The sequence below is a fragment of the Chelonoidis abingdonii genome, chromosome 11 (assembly GCF_003597395.2).
Source record: "Chelonoidis abingdonii isolate Lonesome George chromosome 11, CheloAbing_2.0, whole genome shotgun sequence".
Taxonomy (NCBI): Eukaryota; Metazoa; Chordata; order Testudines; family Testudinidae; genus Chelonoidis; species Chelonoidis abingdonii.
The window spans coordinates 4,678,365-4,699,964 of NC_133779.1; the positions used below are offsets into that span (position 1 = coordinate 4,678,365).

A 21,600-nucleotide genomic window follows, 5' to 3' on the forward strand; every position below is an offset into this window, starting at 1 on the left:
TTTCACATTGTTATCAGTGACCTGGAAAAAAACATAAAAATCACCACAGAAATTACACAAAAATTGGGGGTGCGAAGAGGACAAATTGCCGATACAGAGTGATCTGGATCGATTTGTAAGCAAGGCACAAGCAATCACTATGCGTTTTAGCACGGCTAAATGTCAATGGATACATCTGGGAACAAAGACCGTTGGCCATACTTACAGGATGGGGGCCTCTAGCCTTTGGAAGGAGGGGCTCTGAAAAACATTTGGATAATCAGCTGACCATGAGCTCACAGTGCAACACTGTGGCCAAAAGATCTAATGCGAACCTGGGATGTATAAAAAGGGGAATCTCGGATAGGAGCAGAGAGGTTATTTTATGTCTGTGTTTGGCGCTGGTGCGTCCGCTGCTGGGATCCTGTGTCCGGTTCTGGTGCCCACAATTCAAGAAGGAGGCTGATAGATTGGAGAGGGGTCAGAGAAGAGCCATAAGAATGATTAAAAGATTCTAAACCCTGCCTTAGAGTGATAAGACACAAGGAGCTGAAGCTATTTAACTTAACAAGGAGAAGGTTAAGGGGTGACTTGATTCCAGTCTATCAGTATCTACCTGGGGAACAAATATTTACAAATAGGCTCTGCAGCCTAGCAGAGGAAGGTCGAACATGATCCAATGGCTGGAAGTTGAAGCCAGACACATTCAGACTGGAAATAAGGTGTCAAGTTTTAAATGGGTAATTAGCCATTGAGACAATTTGCAGTTTACGAAGAACCTTGGGGCTCAGCAAGACTTGCCTGGGATCCGGCACATTAGGTCTGCTGGGGAAAGGACAGGGCTGATGGCAGATCTTGCTGGACAGACAGTGCCACATGCCCGCCTGGAGGAAATCCAGCTATGGACAGAGCGCATGCAGCATGGCCAGCCCCTTCGCCAGGGAGAGCACCCTACCCAGGAAGGACAATCAGGGAGGCAGGAACTGAACCCCTCTCACAGCAAACATGACGCAGCTGGAGTTCAAAAAGCAGCTACGGAGGCAATTTTGGAGCTGCTCCTCACACTGGAGAGAAGCAGCTTAGACCCAGATCAGCGCAGGCAGCTTTTCCCAAGCGGAACAAAACGACGCACATGACAAAGAGCTAGAGGGCAGAGGCATCTCCTCCAGAGGAGGTGAGGGGAAAAGGGAATCCATTGGCAGAGACAATTCAGCAAGTATCCCAGGAGAGGATGAGGACACAACTTTTCTTTGCACTAGGAACCAGAGCCATCCAACACTCAGGCACAACTTGCTGTGTGTCAGGGTAGCACCTTGTTGTGCTAAGGGCTGGACCCACACCCCCAGGGAGACAGTCCCCACCCCGAAAAACTGACACTCAAAACAGACCAAGGAAGGATGATTAAGCTCATTGTACAGATGGGGGGAAACTGAGGCACAGAGATTTTTTTTTTAAAAAAGTGATGCAGGCTAGGGGATCTGTGGCACATGTTGGACTCCAAGACTGGTAGCCTGAGTGCCCAGTGCCTCACTCCCACAGCACTTCCTGCCTCTGGCTGATGAATTTTGGAAATCCAGCAGAGAGCCTTGCCTGCTGTTCTGAAACATCCCTTTATATTCCTGTCCCCCCCAACATGGCATGGACACTTCACCCTGGAGGGAGGAAGAGCTGGAGCAAACCAGAGCAGGGGACTGTAACTAGGATGCTTACAGTCCAGGTGGCTCTGCCGGATTCCTTCCACGTCCTCGCCATGGATAAACTGGTAGCAGCTTTTCCCTACCAGCTCCGAGGGGCATAGGTCCATATAATCGCTGATCCTGTGGGGGAAGGAGAGCGGGGGAGTTATAAAGGCAGGGAGAAGCAGAGAGAGATGGGAAAGGGTGGACCAGCTGAACGCCATCCCCTGTCCCGACACAGAGACTGGCTAGGAAGGGGTGCCGACCTGGCATGCCCCAGGATGCTATTGGATGGTAGGGGCCAGATCCTGAGCCTGGGTAAATTGGCGGAGCTCCACTGATTCCAGTTGACACTAGCTGGGGGTCTGGTCCTATTGCCTCTAATGGAGTGACAGCCGATTCACACCAGCTGGAGATCTGGCCCCATCAACGCCAAAGGGGTGACGGTAGCTTCACACCAGTTGGGGCCCTGGCTCCCAGAAGGGGAACGGATCCCTTGTAGTGAGGCGAGAGAGAATCCCAGACTACAAGGCTGTATCAGGTATTAACCTGAGGCCAAAACAAAAGGCACAGGCCAATTTTATCTCTGACATCACTGCAGTGACTCCAGATTTACTCCCAGATGGCTGTGTGCAGAATCTGGCCCTAATACCACCGAGTCACTCCAGACCCAGCCGTCTGCCCAGGACCCACCTGCTCTCACAGTACACGATCTGCAGATCCATGTTGACCCGGAACACAAACATGTGGCACTCAATGCGCACCTCGCTGAGCGTGGACGGCGGCAGCGTGTGGGCCAGAGCCACCAGCCCCAGGACTCGGCTGAGGACTGAATGGGCGTGGGAGAAGGACGGCAGGCGGGGGCGGAGACGGCCAGTAACGTGAATCACCTGTGTATGGCGGGGGGGTCGGAGAGAAAGAGAGAGGGGTATGTATGGGCGGGGAACATTTATTCACTGAGACAGCATCCCTGTGCCATACCACTGACGGAGAGCCTGGGTCCCTAACGCCAGGGCCATGCCAGGAATGAGTCTAAGGGAGTCAGAGAGCGGGTATGGGCAGTCACGCCTAGAGGTTAGAGCAGGAGTCAGCCCAGCTGCCCTCGAGACTAGCCCTGCTGCAGGCCCTGATTCCTGACACACGGTGGGTGCCTCCTGCTGGCGCTGATCCTGCTGCCACAGGTTCCTGGATCCCTTTTAGCTTGTGCACCGTTGCAGAGCTGCCGGCCATGGGGAGAGAAGCGGAGAGAAGGAAAGGCTGGCACTAACCATTCACACCTCGCACAGTGGGCAGCAGGGTACAGCCTTAGCTGGGAGGAAGCATCAGGGGGGCAGGGCCTGCAGAGAGGTCTAAACAGGAGAAAATGATCCAGGCTCAGTAGAGGTGAGCAGCTAGCAGGGAAAGAGGGAGACTTTTGGCATTTGAATTGAAATTGATCCATCAGGTCTTTCAGAGCATGGAGGGCACAGATCTGATCACCCCCACACTGTCAGCCTCTGGTAAGACACTGGAAAGGAGATGTATCCCCACTTGCTAACACAAGGATTTAGGGACACTGCACATAGCAGACCACACCCCCAGGCCCCATTACCTTGTAGCCAGAAGTCTTGACGTGCAGCCCTCTCTTGGTCAGGGTGGATTTCATACGGACGAAGAAGGATCGTTCCAGGGCATCATGCTTGGGGCGGGCGTGGGAGCCGGCGGGATCTGAGACAGGTACGGCGCGATCAGCATCATTGCTCAGGCACCTGGCAGGCCACACAACTCGAGGGGGGCGTGATCATCCACCCAGGGCTCTGGCTAATCACCATGAGGGGCGTGGCCTTTGTCAGAGCGAGGCTGGCCCTCAAATAACTGAGGTGCGACCACTTCTGCAGCCCTGTAGGCGTGAGGCGGGCCGCCCCGGATTCAAAAAGCAGGTGACCTCCTGCGGGGATGGGGGAGGAGTCTGTTTTCCTGCTTGAGTAGGGGCACGGGGCTGTGTCATCTTGCACGGCTTCTCAGGCATCACTCTTGCAACCCGCTCATCCCAAGCTCCCTTGTGCCCCACCTCTAACCCTCTGGGAACAGATCCCTTTGAACCCCAATTCCGCCAGCCCCCGCCACAACCCCCATATGCAAACACCTGTCCATCTCTCATAATTTGGGAGTAGCCGTTTTGCTAAGACTGTGTGCCCCTCATCTCTCTGGGTTGTCACTCCCCCCTCTTAAGAATGGCACTCATCCCCAGTGGAACCCCCTCCCTCCAGGAACACACATCTCCCCCCCTACACCTGCGCTGCTCTGCACTCCCCAGTAATGCAGAGGACTGGCCGCTGTCTTCTTTCCGTCTGGGGAGGCAGAGCGTGCTCCGGGCTGAGCTTTGTATCTCATTCTCTTTTACACTCCTGCTTCGTATAAATCTTTTAAAGGTTCCCCAGATAAAAGCCAAGCAGACGGATATCAAATGAGATGGAAGGCGACTGAAGATTCCCCTTCATTTCTCACCACCCACCAGGTTCCTGGATGCTGGCTCCTCCGCACGGCCCTGGTGTGGTTGTGGATGTGTGGGGCAGGGAGGCGGGGACGGACACCGACAACCCCTGGGTGAAGATGGCTGGCGGGGACCAGGTGAGTGAATAACCAGCCAGCACAGAGTTTGGGCTCCTACCCTCCCTGGGGAAGCAGCTCACACATGAGTGACAAATGGCTGGAATTCCAAGGCTCGGGGAGCGGGGAGGGGGACAAAGGGTGGGGAAGGGGTTGGGAACCCAGACAGAAGAGGAAAAGAAGGGGAGAAGGGAGAGGAAAGGGGAGAGAGAGACTGGGGAAGGGAGAAAGGAAGAGGGGGGGGATGAAGGGAGAGAAGATGGGGAGTCCAGTGGCTAGAGCAGAGAGGGCAGGGTGTCAGGACTTCTGGGTTCCACCCCCAGCTGTGGGACAGGAGTGGGGTCTAGTGGTTAGAGCAGGGGGGAATGAGAATCAGGACTCCTGGATTCTATACCTGGCGGGATGGGAGTGGGATCTAGTGGTTAGAGCAGAGAGGGCAGGGTGTCAGGACTACTGTGTTCCACCACTAGCTCTGGGACAGGAGCGGGGTCTAGTGGTTAGAGCAGGGGGGGACTGAGATTCAGGACTCCTGGATTCTATACCTGGCGGGATGGGAGTGGGATCTAGTGATTAGAGCAGAGAGGGCAGGGTGTCAGGACTACTGGGTTCCACCACCAGCTCTGAGACAGGAGCAGGGTCTAGTGGTTAGAGCAGGGGAAACTGGGCATTTGGGACTGCTGGGTTCTTGTTGCAGCCCTGGGGCAGAGGCAGAGGGTTGGGGTAGGGGATGGGTCCACAGGCTGTTTCTGGCCAAGCAAGAGAAGTGGCTTTACCGGGCTCAGAGGCCTCGTTCAGGGAGGAGGAGCAGGAGGAGGAGGAGCTGGCCCCGGAGAGGCCTGGGGGTTTCTGGCTCCTCAGTGGGGAGCCAACAGCATCGAAAGGCGGCTTGAGCCCCAGTTGCTCGGCGACCTCAGGGTGATCTCCGGGATGGATGTAGTCAAAGACGCTGCTGCCCGTCAGCTCCACCTAGAAGACAACAGAGATGGGTGGCGGGAGTCAGAGCTGGGCTCCGCTGTTTGGGGAGAGAGAGAGAAGCTAGCTGGGGTCATTCCCCTTTGGGATCACAGCACCTGGGACCCCTCACCGCATGGGACTCATGCCCGATGTGTCTAACACCAAGCTGGCTGACAGACCCAACCAGCCCTTGGCCGAGTCACCTGGCTTCTCCCTTCCCCATCTTTCTAAGCCAGGCCCCGGTGCTGCCATGCCAGCCATCAGCGAGGCGATCAGGAGATTGCGTCTGTACAGCCCCTGGCACCATGGGCTATTAGGTGCTACTACCATCCGAATAACTAATAATGGGATCCATCCACAGGGGAGACGGAGGAGGGTGAACCCCAGCAGGTGCCCTTGCCCAGAAGATGCTGTTGTCTCACGGGCAGGCGTCTCTTCCCCTGGGCTGTGCTCTGGAAGGCTTGCCGGGGATGTGATTAAAAGCACCAGCGATCTGACTCAGAGACAGCACCCCCGCCCACCAAGAGGGGAAAATAACCTAATTAGTTAGCACAGTTGCCACCTTTCATGTGGTAAATAAGCAGCCCCCCTCCGCCTGTCACAATAAGCCAAAAAATCAAGCTAATCCCATTTCAAAACAAACCAATCCCTAAGAACCCCACTACTCTGTGACTAGAGCCCCCCGGCATGCAGTCAGGGCCTGTGGTGGGCCCGGTGTGAACCCCTGACTCTCTCCCCTCAACCTCTTGCCCCTGCTTGTCAAGACACGGTCAAAAAAAAAAAAACGGCAACAAGCTACAAGCCAAAAACTAGCCAACAAGCAACTCTCAGCCAATTAACCCCAAAACAAGCCCAATTTCTGCATTTTTTCCCCCTGGAGTTGGCAGGTCTGCTAGTTAGCTGATGGAGCATGATACATTTCTGACTGGGCTGAGCTGATGGGATGGCCTGCGATGGCAGGGACTGGACACGATGCGCCAGGAGGTCCCCTCCAGCCCTGGGTTGCCTAGGCGTGGATTGCTCAACAGCCACAGGGGTGCCCCCTTGGCGAGGGCACAAGCCCAGCAGGGCATGGACCAGGTGCCCCCTTGTGAGGTGAGAATGCCAAGCAGCGATCCCTCCATGGTCCCGGAGAGACCCAGCTGCCTGCCCCCTCTCCTGTCAACCAGGCCTGGCTCTCACTGATCACACAGGGCTGAGCCACGGCGAATGCAATAAACCTCTGGGTGGAGTGCCTGTTCTGGAGCCACCCTCCCAGACACATGCACGGTGCACCAGCCAGAGCGAGGTCAGCTGGAGTGACCTCCGCGCCGCCTGCAAAGGAAGGGGCAGTGCCCTCATCACCATGCCAGCCTGCCCGGGAGCAGCGGCGTCCCCGGTGGAATACCAAAGGTCAGCACGTTGGGTTAACGTTTCCCACCACATAATGAAGAGGGAGGATCAATAAATAATCATGCCGAGCTCTTTTCTTCGCCTCCAGGGTTCGGGGGCTTTCCAGAGGGCTGAGCCGCATTAAAAGTGGAAAGGAGCAAGCACCGGGCTGCCAAGGCGGCAGCTGGAGACGGGCCAAGGACCGACGCTGTGGAGGAGACCACTGCTGCCCTCGGGAACAGTGTGCTGCACATGGGGCAGGGGGGATGCCCACAGGCAGTATGGCCTAGTAGGACAGAACGGGGGTGGGGGGGGGCGGAGACTGGGAAACAGGACTCATGGGCTGGGGTAGGGGCTGCCTTTGTGTTCTGTGTTTGTACTGCACCTAGCACAATGGGGTCTTAGCCCGTGACAGGGGCTCACAAGTGCTACCATAATTCATGTAATAGCAATAAAAACATACAGTGCCTGGCACAATGGGGGTCTTAGTCTATGACTGGGGCTTCTGGGCACTACCATAATTCACCTAATAGCAATAAAACTTACAGCACCTAGCATAGGCGGATATTAGTCCACAATCATGGCTTCCAGGCTCTACCATGTTTTAAAAAATCATAATATTTGCCACACTGGGAGGGTAGTGGGTCTAGTGCTTACAGCAGGGATGCCGGACACCTGGGTTCTAGCCCCAGCTCTGGGAGGGGAGTGTCCTCTAGTGGCTACGGCAGGTCACTGTGAACTGGGATTCCTGGGTTCTGCCACTGATTTGGAGAAGGGAAGCCAGTGCACACCACGTCATCACTTTACCCCAAGATAGTGAAAGATAATACCTTGCGGGGGGGGGGGGGTCACAAGGATTAATTAACATCTATGAAGGGCAAAGACTGGGCACCCTGAGCCAGTGGCCATGGCCCGTTTGCCCCCAAGACCTCAAAGCGCTTGAAGAATTCAGTCTCATGCCGCTTTCGTGCCCACAGGAAGGGCAGGAGAGAGATCGCCATGGTCACAGTTACTCATCGGAGGTGCCCGGATGCCAGTAGGATGGGAGCCATGGAAGAGCCTAGAGAGCAGCGCGCCTAGAGGCAGCATCCTGCTCCCGTTTTCACACTCAGGGGAAGTGAGGCGCAGGGACTCAGCCAGGGGCTCCCAGGCCTGTGTGTTAGCCACTAGCCCACGCTGTCTCCCCAGCTGGCAGCATGGTCTCAGCACGGCCGCCGCGCAAGGCCTGACTACCGCAAACCCGGAGGCTCCTGCCAGCTAAAGGGGCAGGGCAGATGGGGAGGGGTTTATCTGTCCAGCTGGGGATGGGGATTGCATGTGTGAGAAGGGGCATGGCGTGGAGGGGAAAGAAAGAAAGAAAGGGCTGAAGACAAAAAGATCTTTCCAGGGGGGAGCTGGGAGGAAAGGAAGGGGAGCTGGACAGTGTGTGTGTTGGGGGGAGGGATGGGGGATGCCCCTCCATGAATGAGGCTGGCTAATACAGAGCTGGGATGAAGTCAGGGGAGTGGCTCAAATTCTCCCCAGATGGAGGAGGGAGGGGAGGGTGCCCAGCAGCCCCTATCTAATTCCTTGCCTCAGAACCATGAGCCCCCTCCCTCCCCCAAGCCTGTGGCAAGGTCCTCTCCATCAGCACTGACTGCAGTATCAAAGGCTGCCTTCTCCTTGCCTGGGGTTGGCTCTGGGTCTGCTGTGCTCACTGGGGATGCATTAAAAGCACCTGCGATCTGACTCAGACACGGAGGCCCTGGGGAGCTCTCAGCGAAACCCTGACGTGCAGCTCAAACTATGCCCCAGCCAGGTTTCTTGGTGCCCTCCATGCACAGGCCAGAGGCTCTCAAAACACTTAACCCTCCTTCACTTATAGGGAAACTGAGGCACAGAGTGAGGCAGGCACCTAAGGTTACACAGTGAGTCAGTGGCAGAATCAGGTGCGGAAAATCCCCGGATTTCTGACTTCCTGCCCCCTATATTAACCACCAGACCCCACACTCTTCCCAGAACCAGAGGCAGAATGCAGGAGTCCTGTTGTGTGACCTGGGGCAAGTCCCTTCCCTGCTCTGTGCCTCAGTTTCCCCTTCTGCCCTTTGGACTGTGAGCCCTTCTGGGCAGGGACTGTCGCACGCTGTGTCTATGCAGCACCCGGCACAAGGGGGTGCTGATCTCAGCTGGGGTCTGTGCAGCACCATCACAATGGAGCCCTGAGCTCAGTTGGGGGCCACAACTAATTATGTGTCCTCACTGCCAGTCCCCTAAACAAGCCTTTGCACCACACTCCCTCAGAGATAGGAGAGCCCAGGAGTCCTGACTCCTAGTCTCCCTCATGCCTGCTCTAACCATTAGGCCAGGTACATACACCAGAGCATCATGCATAATTCCCTTGTCATCTCTTCTGTTTCTAAAGCATATTGTATTCCAAGATCCCAAAACATCTGACAGATTGGCACTGGAATCAAATCACCCACCTCTGGGGTGGGGTGTGGCAGCCATTTATACAGGCATCGCTCAGCCAGCACTGAAATGCAGCCACCTCTTGGGTGGGCTGTGGCAGCCGTTTACACAGGCATCGCTCACCCAGCACTGAAATGTAGTCACATGGCAATTGCAACAGCAATAACTGCGTGACAGCCAGGCCAAGAAGAGACGAAGAGCCCAGTGTCCAGGTGGTGGTTGCTTTCCGAGGCAGAATCCCACCACCGGGACTTTCCCCGCATACAGGTGCCCTGCTGCGCTAAACTCACCTCCAGCAGGAGCTGCCAGGGAACGTGGCTGGAGCTGCTCACCCAGGAGTGGAGCCCTATCTCTGCACAGGGCACTGCTGCAAGATTCTGTCTCCCTTACCCTGGCCAGGAGCTACAAAGGTTAGGTGGCTCTCCCCAACCCAGGTGCCCCTGTTTCCCCCACTCCCCTGGAGAAGGAGCATCCCAGGGGAGACCGGGAGGAGGCCCCACTGTCATGGACAGGGCAAAACTCCTGGATCATCAGTGGCTGAGTAGGGGCCCAGGTGCAGGAGAGGGAGCAGAGGGGATCTCCGGGGTTCGTTTCTCTCACGCCCCATTCACTGGACCCCAGCACTGGTGGGAACAGCCCCTGGTCCCCTTGTGCTGGGCCCCTCCCATGGCAAAGCGATCCTGAGAGAGCAGCAAATGAAATTTAGCAGCTGGTAATGAGGCAGCGCTGGCACCAGGCAACTGGTCAGCGCGCCATGGCCCTCACCATCCTCTTCCTGCCCTGAGCCATCAGCATAACCCAGTGATGGAGCTGGGTTCTCTTGCCAGCTGTCTCTTGACGACCTTGGGTGATTGCCCCACTCTGTGCCTCAGTTTCCCCATCAGGGGCTGTTTCCCCAGCTGCAATCCCTTCCTCCCCCGGACACTGAACCAAGTTATGCTGGGGACTGAGTGCTCCCCCATACTCAGGCCAGGAGGGATGCACTCTCCGGAGACTAGCAGAATGCGGTAAGTCAGACCGGACACTGGTCTGACTGGCTCTGTCTGACAGGATCGATTGTTCCAAAGCAGAAGAAAGGAGCCGAAGAACATCTTTGAAGTTTCTCTGTTCTTCATCTCGACAACAGGAGAACAATGGGAAAGGCACAGAGCTGGGGGAGGTGCCAGGGGGCAGCGGTGGGAGCCTGCAGCCGGCCCGATCGATCGATTGATCCTTTCCTTTGCTCAGTGCTGGGCTTTGAGCCCAGGCTCTACCTTTTAACTCCAGATTTCCCCTACAGCGATTAGAACTGAAAGGGAAAGAAAAACGGGGGCTACAGAACACCGTGCTGCATTACTGAAGGGAGCGTGAGACAGCCAGGGACCAGGGCTGAGGTGTTTGGGCTCTGCATGGGTTGGGGAACCGGTGAGTGCGGGGGTCAGCTTTCCAGATCCTTGGCTCCTGTTGGGGCTAATGGTCAGACTTCACCGTTAAGAACTCAAAGTGCATCATGGGTATTTAATCACACAGCCAACCCGCCCAGTTATCCCATTTTACAGGAGAGGAAACTGAGGCAAGCAGAAGGGTGTCTGCGGGGTCAGAACTGGGGATAGAATCCAGGAGTTTTGACTCTCAGCTCCCTCCTCCCCATTCCCCCAGTCAAACCATTAAATCCACTTCCGCTCCCAGAGCTGGGATAAGAACCCAGGAGTCCTGGCTTGTTTGCTGGGCTGCCCTGATGGCTCAGGGTAGACTGAGAATAGTCACAGAACAGTCCACCCCAGTCATGCTCCTAATTCACCCCCCCCATGGGCCCTGGGGGCAGAAAATAGTTCAGTGCACTCCGGCCATGCCCCTGATCCACACCCTACACCAGGGGGCTGGGCACAGGGTCCTTCCACCAGCCAGTGAGGCCCCCCTGCACCACGTGGAATTCCACCACGTTACGGCCCCTTGACGCTGACCGAGCAGCCCGAGTTTACACAGCATATCTGGGGAGCCGCAGGGAACTGAACACAGATCTGAGCCCCTGCCCCTTACCCTGCAGGGCAACCTGGAACCAGAGAGAGCACAGTAACTGACAGAGATGAAGCATTTTGTGTGTGTGTGTGTGCGCGCGTGCGCGCTGCGCCCTGCTCTCTCTGTGTGGGGCGCAGCTGAGCCTGCTCTGTGTGTGTGTGTGTGTGTGTGTGTGCGTGCACGTGTGCATGTGCGCTGCCCCCTGCTGGAGAGGCCGAGTCCTTCTGTGTCTGCCTCACCACCTGCTGGAAGGTTTGCGTGTGTGTGCATGTGCATGTCCCTGCTGCCCACTGCTGGAAGGGATGAGCCCTGCTCTGTGTGTGTGTGTGTGTGTGTGTGTGTGTGTGTCCCTGCTGCCCACTGCTGGAAGGGATGAGCCCTGCTCTGTGTGTGTGTGTGTGTCCCTGCTGCCCTCTGCTGGAAGGGATGAGCCCTGCTGTGTAAGAGTGTGTGTGTGTGTGTTGTGGATACTTGAAGTCCAACACTGAGAATTCACCAGGGCATTTATGTAAAGATGGCTCAGTTCAGTGCCCCTTTGTCCGGGTGCTCCATCCCCACTCCACCCTCCACCCCCCAGCCATAGTCAGTCCAGCCTTTAACACAATCATCAGTCACACGGCAACACAACACGTGTACGAGAGCCCTCATTTGTTGCCGAGATAATTGCTGCTATTAATTATTCACGCTGCCAGGGCCAAGAGACACAGCAACAGACAAGGAGAAGGGGAGGTGGTCCCAAGGTTTTCTGGTGCAGGTGAAACTCAGATAAGACAAAGCCCCAGTGTTTGCTAAGGGGCTGTTCCCATGTGTGTCCTGGCTTCGCTGGGGACATGGTGGGGAAAACTCCTGCCTCTTTTGTCCAAAGAGACTTGGTGCTAAAATGGCATCTGTGTGGTGGAGGGCCTGGGCGGGTGGGGGGGAGTCCTGGATGAGCCCTAAGCCTTTCAAGAGCTGATTTGTATCATGTGGTCTGTCTCCATTAGGTTCGTAGAGGGGACAGATCAAGGTGTCGGGGGCGGGAGTATTATCAGGTTTGGCCAGGGATGGAAGGGGGTTCTGCTTCTGACTGCTAGGCCAGAGTCAGAGCTTGGGGAAGATCCTTACTCCTGAACACAGAGATGGGGCTGAACCAAATCCATGGATCTGGGGACGTCTCAACTGAACCTGGGCTGGGTCTAAAGAGTGTAGGTTGTACCCATCTCTGCCCAAAAGGCTTTGGGCCTGATGCTGAGTTATTCCATCTCTGCACTGGGGACAAGGGAAGGTAAAGGTGGCTTTATGCCTCCTTTGTGCTCCTCATATTCTGTGCCTAGCTCCCCCAGTGTCACCTAGAGCAGCCTCAGGGCTGCTCTAACTCATGTTCTGCTCCGCATGGAGCCTGGGGGGCAGAGAATAGCCAAAGCCCAGTGTACTCCAGCCACACCCCCGATCCACTCCCTCTGGGACCTGGGCAGGGGGTAGGGGGGCAGAGAAGAGCCACAGTGCAATGCACTCCAGCCATGCCCCCAATCTGCCCCATGGGGGGCTGTTTCAACAAAACGGAAATATTTTTCAAAATTATATTAAAAAAATGCCCATGAAAAGTTTTGATTTTTCCTATAGAAACCGACTTGTCATTTCAAAATTTGCTTTCTTTTATATATATGTAAAATCAAAATGAAATGCTTTGATTGGCCCAACATGAAAGTGGGGAGGGGGGGAGGAACTTCATTTCATGAAAAATTTCTAAATTTTAGCTTTTCTTCCCGATGTGGGATGGGAAAAAAATAAACAGAAACCTCAACATTTCTCTCAGGGCAGAAAATCGATTTTCCAACCCGCTGTAGTTCCCATCAGATACCCAGACTGGTTACATGTCCCAGGGATCCCTCTGCAGGGTGGTGGAACTGGAGACAACTGATCACCCTGGAGCAAACCCCTCTGCATCTAAGCCTCTCCTGGCTCTGACCAGCGGAAGCCCATTAGCACATCCAGCCCCCAATACAATTCAGACCTTAAGCTAGTCTGACTACTCAGCACTTTCCAGCTGCAGACCTCAAAGTGTGCTTCAAAGGAGGTCGGTATCATTATTCTCATTTCACAGATGGGGAAACTGAGGCATAGAGCAGCCCACAGTCACTGATAAAGCCAGCCTCCACAACCACCTGCCCCACCACTAGACTCCACTCCCTTCTCAGGGCTAGGAACAGAACTCAGTAGTCCTGGCTACCAGCCCCAGCAGTAGAACCCAGGAGTCCTGGCCACTAATCCTGTGCTCTAACCCCAAACCCAGGAATAAGAACCCAGGAGTCCTGACTCCCAGCCCTGTGCTCTAACCGCTAGACCACCTCGTTCCTGTCTGTTTCTCTTAGATCGTCACAGCTTGGATCTTGCTGAACTTAACGAGAGACTTGCCACTAGCCTCAATGGGAGCCGGACTGCTGGGCGTAACACTGATGCTCAGCGGTGAAATGGGAGGCACTTTTCCAGCCACTGATGCACCAGACCTGGTAGATCGTCGCCTTGTGATTCTCACTGCAGCCCACCAGGTCACGTTGCTCATGCGTTTTAAACTGCCGCATGGTCTGGCCACCTGATTGGAATTTTATTTCCAGCAGGTGTATCCATTATTCATGTTAGTACACAGCTCACATCGCTCCTACCTGCGAAAGCCCGAGGTAAATTGACACCGTCTCGGAGATGTAAAGAAACTTCCCCTCTTGGTTAAGTGCAAACACAAACCCGTCCAGAGACTGAGAAGAGAAGAGAGAGAGACAGAGAGAGAACAAATTTACTATGCAGCTCACTTGGGCCGGGCACCGGCGGAGCCAGTGCTTTCAGTGCTGCTGGGATTAGCTTGCCATCGCAAAGGCTTTCTTGTACACGCTCCGCGCCCCAGCGAAGTGACTCGATTTCCAGAGCTAGCCACCACCTGCCTGGCTTTGCAAAGACGACAGCTCCGTTCCAGGGGAGGGGGAACAGGGAAGAGGGGACAGATGCATGCTCGAAATAACCCAGTGGATGGGAAAGCCAAGCTGGGACCAAAGCCTCCACGAAAAGCCGCAGCTTGGGAAATCTAACAGCATTCTCCTGCCTGCCTGTGTCCACCTGGTGTCCCCTGTCTTATACTCAGGACCGTCTTTTTGTTCTGTATTTGTGCAGCGCCTGGCACAATGGGGTCCTGGCCCATAACTGGGGAGCCTAAGTGCTACCATAATACACCTAATAGCAATACAGATGTACAGTGCTTGGCACAATGGGATCCTGGTCTCTGACTGGGGTGCCTAGGTGATACCGTAATACACCTAATAGCAATACAAATGTACAGTGCTTGGCACAATGGGGTCCTGGCCCACCACTCGGGTGCCTAGATGCTCCCATAATACACCTAATAGGAAGGAAATTGTACAATGTCTAGCACCATGTGGGGGCTGGTCTGTGACTGGAGCACCTATGTGCTACCGTAATACACCTAATCAACAATAATCACAATGGTTTGATACTTTCACCATGCTATGGAAGGCCCCAGGTGCCTTGTCCCACCTCCAAGTGCTCACCGTGGCCCGGGCCCAAAAGGAGATCTCAGCCTACGTTCCACAGACCATCGTGCAGGGCCGACGAAATGTCCTGCACTGCCAGCCCTGGAGGCTGACAGCAGCTGTAGACCCACAGGGCTGCTGCAAGGCAGGATTCGCAGACGCTCTGCTTGCTTCACAAGCCTCACTCCAATCAACACCGCTGATCCAAGCTCTGGCCTCCCTCCTGGTGCGGGTTGCATGCCCTTTATCCAGCCCCCTGAGCCATCAAAAGCAGCTGTTTAAATAAGGCCACATCTGGCCAGATGTGTGGGTGGGGAGGGGGCCCATGAGATGAATCTCCCCCAGCAGCTGCCTGCCAGCATCCCAGGTCCTGAGCCCACTGTCTGATTTCAGGAGTGAGGGTGAATGGGGCACCCATGGAGTTGTGTGGGCAGGTCCCAGGGCTTAACACACAACAGCCTCAGCCCCTGAAGGTGTTTAAAATGCCAAGCAGTGACCTGGTGGCATGGCCCTCCCCCTTTCCACCCCAGCTGCTCAGGGGAAAGAGGAATAATGGGCTGGCTTTCAGATGAGATGCAAATTGATATCCCACTGCAATTTATGCAAGAGACAGGAAGGTTAACGCTAGTGTCCTGGCCAAATTCCAGCCTGGTTGATTGTATCTCATCTCTTTAAATTCCCGTCAGTGGGTTCAGGATTTCTCTTCATGGCCTGCCCTAGACTGGCATGTGGCCTCCTCGTCACAGAGCCCCTGCACCCCTCCCCACAAGCGGCTGCCTTTGGGCAAGAGATTCCTGTGTAAACAGCTGCTGCACCTACCCCAGAGGTGGCCACATCTCGACAGCGTGTGAGCGATCCCTGTATAAACATTTGCCATGCTGTACCGCAGAGGTCGTTGCATCTCAGCACTGGATGAGACGTCTTTGTACAAATAACCCTCACTGCCCCACCTAAGAAGCAGCCCTAGCTCAATACCAGGCGAGGGAATCCTGCATAAACATCCTACCCCAGAGGCAGCTAAGTTAAGGTGCACTGCAGAGAGTCACATTTAGGAAAGAAAATCCTGGCATTTCAGCACCAGATGATAGTGCCCTTTATAAACAGCTGCTGTACCCCACCCCAGAGGCAGCTGCATTTCAGTGTAGGGTGCGGTTATCACAGTCTGTTAACGCACTTTGGGGTCCTTAAACCACCCTCCCCCACCTGGGCTGATTAAACTGACTACCGGACCCATTTGTGATGGCCCAAGCCAGGATTTACCATACTGGACAGGACATCCTGCAGCGCTCCTGAAATACATCTGCAAAGGAGTCAAGATGCCTCCAAGGGTCAAACTCCACCCTGGTGTAACTCAATGTTACAGTAAACACCTGTTTACACCATGGCTGAATTGCACGGTGGAGCACTGCCCCCATTCAGCTCAATGGCATGTTAACCCTGCTGTCCAATGACATCTCACCTTCCCACAACATTGTTAACCCTTTTAGTGCTGGCCGCCTGAGTAGGAACAGCCACCATCACACTGAGGCCTTCCCCCACCAGGGGGGCAGGGGTCGGCACCCCATAAATTAAGAAGACCCACGTAGCTACTAGAGTGCACAATACTCTGATGAGCACAGTGTGAGCACATGATTCCCAGCCTGGCCACCAGGGGGCACTGGACAGCCCAGACAGGCTTGCCTGGCTCTGCTTCATGCAGTTGTACAGTTGGCTTCAAACTTGGGTGATTTTAGGTGGCAGATTTCTTTACTCCCCCCACTCCATCCCCAACCCCAAGCTGTGGCTGGCCTTGATTTCCTGTCTCGTGAACTGAGCACAGGACTGGGAGACAGGACTCCTGGGTTCTCTTGCCAGCCCTGGGAAGGGAGTTGGGGGCTGGTGGGTTAGAGCAGGGCAGGATAGGAGATAGGACTCCTGGGTTTTATTCCCAGCTGTTGGGAGGGGAGTGGGGTCTAATGGCTGAGAGGGGTGGGCGGGCTGGGCGTCAGGACTCCTGGGTTCTATTCGCAGCTCTGGGAGGGAATGGAATGTGCTTAGAGCTGGCAGGGAGGAGGCTGGGAATCAGGACTCCTCGGTTCTATTTCTGGCTCTGGGAGTAGAATGGGGTCTTGTGATTAGAGCAGGGTGGGCTGGGAAGCAGGACTCCTGGGTTCTAGCCCCAGCTGTTGAGAAGGATGTTGTAGCTAGCATTTAGAGCAGGATGGGCTGGGAGCTAGGACTCCTGGGTTCTAGCCCCAGCTGTTGAGAAGGATGTTGTAGCTAGCATTTAGAGCAGGATATGGCTGGGAGCCAGGACACCTGCGGTCAATACCAAACCTTGCCACTACCCTTGCACGAGACCTTGAGGGGAGTCACTCCACCACCTTGCAAGAAGGGATAAGGACACTGGACCTACTTCTTTGCAAAGCCCTAGGAGGAGACAGACTCAGCACTGCTCAGAGGGCCCCACGGACCAACCCGAGGGGGCAGGGACACCAGGCCAGCTCTGGTCTTTGATACAGGCAGTGCATGCGCGTGGATCCAAGGAACAGGCATAATTGTTCTGAACGCCGCCTGAATACATTTGTGCTAGCGCGATCCCTCCCCCCCCCCGTTATGGAGAGACATGATAATAATGGGAGATGAATGCCACTGACAGTCACGTTAACGTTCAGCCGCGTTAATTACCGCTGCCAGACAAAATTGCTTTTTTATCAAGTGGTTGCGATAAGCCACTCGCAGGTCAACAGTAATTAAACACTTGACACCCTTTTGGGGGGAGTGGGGTGGCTTTCATGTGATGGGGAATTGATGTGTGTGTGCCTGTGGGGGGGTGGGAACTACACCCCCCCCAACAGATTATTCCTTTGTCAAGTTTATTACAGGTGTGGGAGGGGAAGGAGTTAAACATGAAAACTCCCAGCCCCTCCTGACACCAACAAGGTTTTAAACACGATGGACTAGAATCCAGCCTGTTCTGGGATGGCCCAGCGAGGATTCTGTGCCTGGCTCTGGGAGGCGAATGGGTTAGCGCAGGGGGGCTGGATATCAGTTTCCTACTATAAGGTGGATGCACAACTGGTTGGAAAACTGAGAGTAATTATCAGTGGTTCACAAGCTGAAAGGGCATATCGAGTGGGGTCCCGCAAGGATCTGTCCTGAGTCCTGTTCTAGTTAATATCTGCACCAATGATTTGGATAACAGCCTAGGAAGAGCACTTAAGAACATCAGAATGGCCATACTGCGTCAGACCAAAGGTCCATCTAGCCCAGTATCTTGTCTTCCGACAGTGGCCAGTGCCAGATGCCCCAGCGGGAATGAACAGAACAGGGAATCATTAAGCGATTCATCCCGTCGCCCATTCCCAGCTTCTGGCAAACACAGGCTAGAGACGCTTATAAAGTTTGCGGAAGATACCACGCTGAGTGGGGTTGCGAGCACTTTGGAGGGCTGGATTAAAATTCAAAATAATCAACTAGAGAAATGGTCTGAAATAAAGAGGCTGAAATTCAATAAGGACAAATGCAAAGTGCCCCACGTAGGAGGGATCTGGGAGTTAGAGTGGGTCACAAATGAAACATGAGTCAAGGATGTAACGCTGTTGCACAGAAAAGTGAACCTCAATCTGGGCTGTATTCGTAGGCGTGCTGTAAGCAAGACACGAGAAGTAATTCTTCCGCTCTACTCCACGCTGCTAAGGCCTTTGCTGGTGTATTGTGTCCAGTTGTGGGTACTACACTTCAGAAAAGATGTGGACCAATTGGAGAAAGTCCAGCGAGAGCAACAAAAATGATTACAGGTCTAGAAAACATGAGGGAAGATTGAAAAAACTGAGTTTGTTTAGTCTGGAGAAGAGAAGACTGAGAGGGGACATGATAACAGTTTTCAAATACATAAAAGGGTGTTACAAGGCGGAGGGAGAAAATTTGTTCTTCTTAACCTCCGAGGACAGGACAAGAAGCAATGGGCTTAAATTGCAGCCAGGGAGATTTAGGTTGGACCTTAGGAAAAACTTCCCAACTGTCAAGCTAGTTAAGCTCGGGAACAAATCACCCAAAGATATTGTGGAATCTCCGTCATTGGAGGTTTTTAAGAGCAGGTTGGACAAACTCCTGTCAGGGCTGGGCTAGATAATACTTAGTCCTGCCTCAGTGCAGGGGACTGGCCTGGATGACCTCTCGAGGTCCCTTCCAGTCCTACATTTCTAATGATTTCTGTGACTTCTGGGGTCTATTGCCAGCTCTGGGAGGGAAGTGAGGCCTAGTGAATTGAGCAGGGGAGGAGGTGGGGCTGGGAGTCAGGACTCCTGGGTTCTGTTCGAGGCCTAGGGAGAGGAGGGCAGTAGTGACCAGTAGGCAGGGGCATACATGTCGGATGTTCTGGGAGTCAACCTGAGCATCTGGTGCATCTGGGATTCTCTGCTGGCCCTGGGGAGAGAGATCCATGGCTGCCAAGGTTGGAGCCCTGTCTCTTCCACGGGGCCATGGAATGCTGTGGGCCGGGCTGTTCCTTACTTTGTTAGCTTCTGAGCTTGGCTTCCCCATCGTCAGCCCTCAGGTAGAGCAGCAGGTGGAGGAAGGTTGGAATAGGGGAAATGGGCAGGTAGGGAAAGAGTATGGAAGGGAAAGGAGAAGAACCTAGCCAGTGCCCCCATCCCAGTCCAGCAGAGCCTGTCTCCCTTGAGCCAGCTCTGGGACAGAGACCCTGCATTGCACAGAGAGAGATGGGTCTGAGCTGGAGTGGATATGGGACACCTCATGCTTTGTCTAAGGGGGTAGGGGGGTGAGATTCTTAGAGTCTGCCTCCAGCTCCGGATTTTCTAGAACTTTGCCAACTGAAGGTTCCACTTGGGCCCAGCTTCGCGTGATCTCTGGGCCGCAGCAGGGGTCTCAGTTTGGTTGGTTGGTTTAATTGGGCCACCTCACAGAGGTGGGGCTGTTTTGAGGGGGCTGTGGAATCTCAGCCTCCATTTAAAAGTCTCATTAAGTCTCTAGGTCTTACGCAGAGAAAACCTTGAGCATCATGAACCGAGTGTGCCACGTCTGCCGCCAACAGCTCTGAGAGAAAGGCAAACTGACCTCCTGTAGCTCTGTGGCACGTTAACTCTGAAACCTAGTAATGGCACACCACATCTCAGTGTTTACTCTTTAATTGCTGCTCAAATCCAGATGCACTATTCCAGACTGGGAAGGGAACCCAGGAGTCCTGACTGCCCGTGCCGCCACTCTAACCCATGCCCCTCCCAGAGCTGGGCACAGAACCCTCTCTGGGCCATCCCAGAACAGATTGTGGATTCTATTCCATTGTGTTTAAAACCTTTTCAGTGTTGGAGAGATAGTAACTTTCACATTTAACTCACCGGGACAATCTGGCACCTCAACTTTCTCACCGGGACAATCTGGCACCTCAATTTGTCATCTTGAGTGGATGGGGCTTGTTTTGTGGGTGTGGCTTGTGAGAATGACTCACTCCCCTCCCAGTTTGATCCCCACATTGCTCATCCTAAACATCTGGGCAGGGATCTCTTTATTCCGCACAGTGGCATGCTCCCCCAGTTACAAATACCATGGGAGCGCTATGGGATGATGGCTACAGCACTGGGCTGAGATGGGGGGGAGCTGGGTACTATTCTTGGTGCTGCCACTGGCCTGGTGGGAGGGCTTGTCTTTTCCCAGCTCTGTGCCTCAGTTTCCCCAACTGTATATGAGGCTACTGCCCTGCTTTGTAAAGCTTTGAGATCCACCAATTAAAAAAACACTATATAAGAGCTATAAATTATATTCCCACCCAGCTCTGGGGATAGAATCCAGGAGTCCTGACTCCCAGCCCCTCCTGCTCTAACCACTAGACCCCACTCCCCTCCATGAGCTGGGATCTATTTCATGGAGGAAGTATAGCTCCTATATAACTACTGTATATGACATTATAATGAATTATTACTGAATGCCCCTTGAAAGATAATGGCTTAAATCAGAGACACCCCACCTGGGGCCGTGCACCCCATGGTGGGTGGAGAGGGTCACAAGCAGGTTTCCAGGGAGTCACACCCATCCCCTCCCTTTCTGAATGGGGAGATGCAAGGGGCTCCTGAATGTCCTGGGGGGGGATCCCGGTGCAATTTGCCTGTTGTAACACTGGAGGGGGCAACTCTTAGGAGCAGATTGGGAACCACGGGGTTAAATTAAAAGGGGTGGGGGAGGAACTATTACAACCTATGAACCAGGCAGCACCAGGCTATTCCACTGCAGGTCACCCTGAGATCTGGGGTCCCCTCCACAGCAGCTCTTCTCCCCCACAGCCTCACACACGTCCACCTGACTGCCCGCAAAGCAGCTGCCCAGCTGACCCACCCCTGTCCCTACAGCTCCCTGCCCCCTACCCCCAGCCCATAATGCAATTACTTGGAATGAAGCTGCATTAGTCCTGGGGCGAGCGCTTGGTACCAGGAAGGCAGCAGGTGCCTGGGACGCGGCAGGAGTTGCTGGGGAGGAAATGCAGTTTGCAAGGGCCTGGCCGAGCAGCGCAATCACATTATGTCTCTGCCCCTCAGCGCAGTGCCGGTTCACAAGCCGGTAACTCAATAACGTGGCTGCTCACCTCAGTGCTGGGTGCACAACACCTGTCCCGAACTCCTGGCGGACCTCCCTCCTTCGGGGGGGATGTGGGCACCAGGGCCTGAGCTGTGCAACAGAAGCAGCTTTTGCTCTGTCTGCTCCACGTGGCTATTGGAGGGAGGCTAGGAGTCAGGACTCCTGGGTTCTATTCCCAGCTCTGGGAGAGGAGGGGGGCGGGGTCAGGATTCTGGGGTTCTAGTCCCAGCTGGGAGGGGACTGGGGCCTAATGGCTGGCAAGGTGGTTGGGTGGGAGTCGGGGACTCCTGGGTTCTGTTCTTGGCTTTGCCATTGATGTGCTGAGAAAAATCACTTCTTACCTTCGCCCTGGCAAGGATTGCGTGAGTTAATAAGACAACTGCCCCTTGAGCCGTCCCTTCCTTTGCCAACCCAGAGAGGAACTGAAGCTGAGCAAGATGGCAGGAAAGATGGTCCCGAAAGAGGAATTCCCACTGGTACAGGAGCGGAGGACGGGT

At 54.6% G+C, this 21,600-nt stretch overlaps 1 protein-coding gene across 2 annotated transcripts in view; it reads right to left on the bottom strand.

Annotated features, from left to right (window-relative positions):
- The window catches only part of NPAS1 (neuronal PAS domain protein 1), a 98,491-nt gene that overhangs the window by 16,472 nt on the left and 60,419 nt on the right, over nt 1–21,600 (bottom strand). For both annotated transcript variants that reach the window (XM_032776205.2, XM_032776204.2), the window contains exons 5-9: nt 13,658–13,747; nt 5,018–5,210; nt 3,247–3,362; nt 2,349–2,545; nt 1,690–1,796 (exon numbers count right to left, since the gene is read on the bottom strand). In XM_032776205.2, the coding sequence (XP_032632096.1) occupies nt 1,690–1,796; nt 2,349–2,545; nt 3,247–3,362; nt 5,018–5,210; nt 13,658–13,747 (703 nt within the window). The remainder of the gene's footprint in view (nt 1–1,689; nt 1,797–2,348; nt 2,546–3,246; nt 3,363–5,017; nt 5,211–13,657; nt 13,748–21,600) is intronic.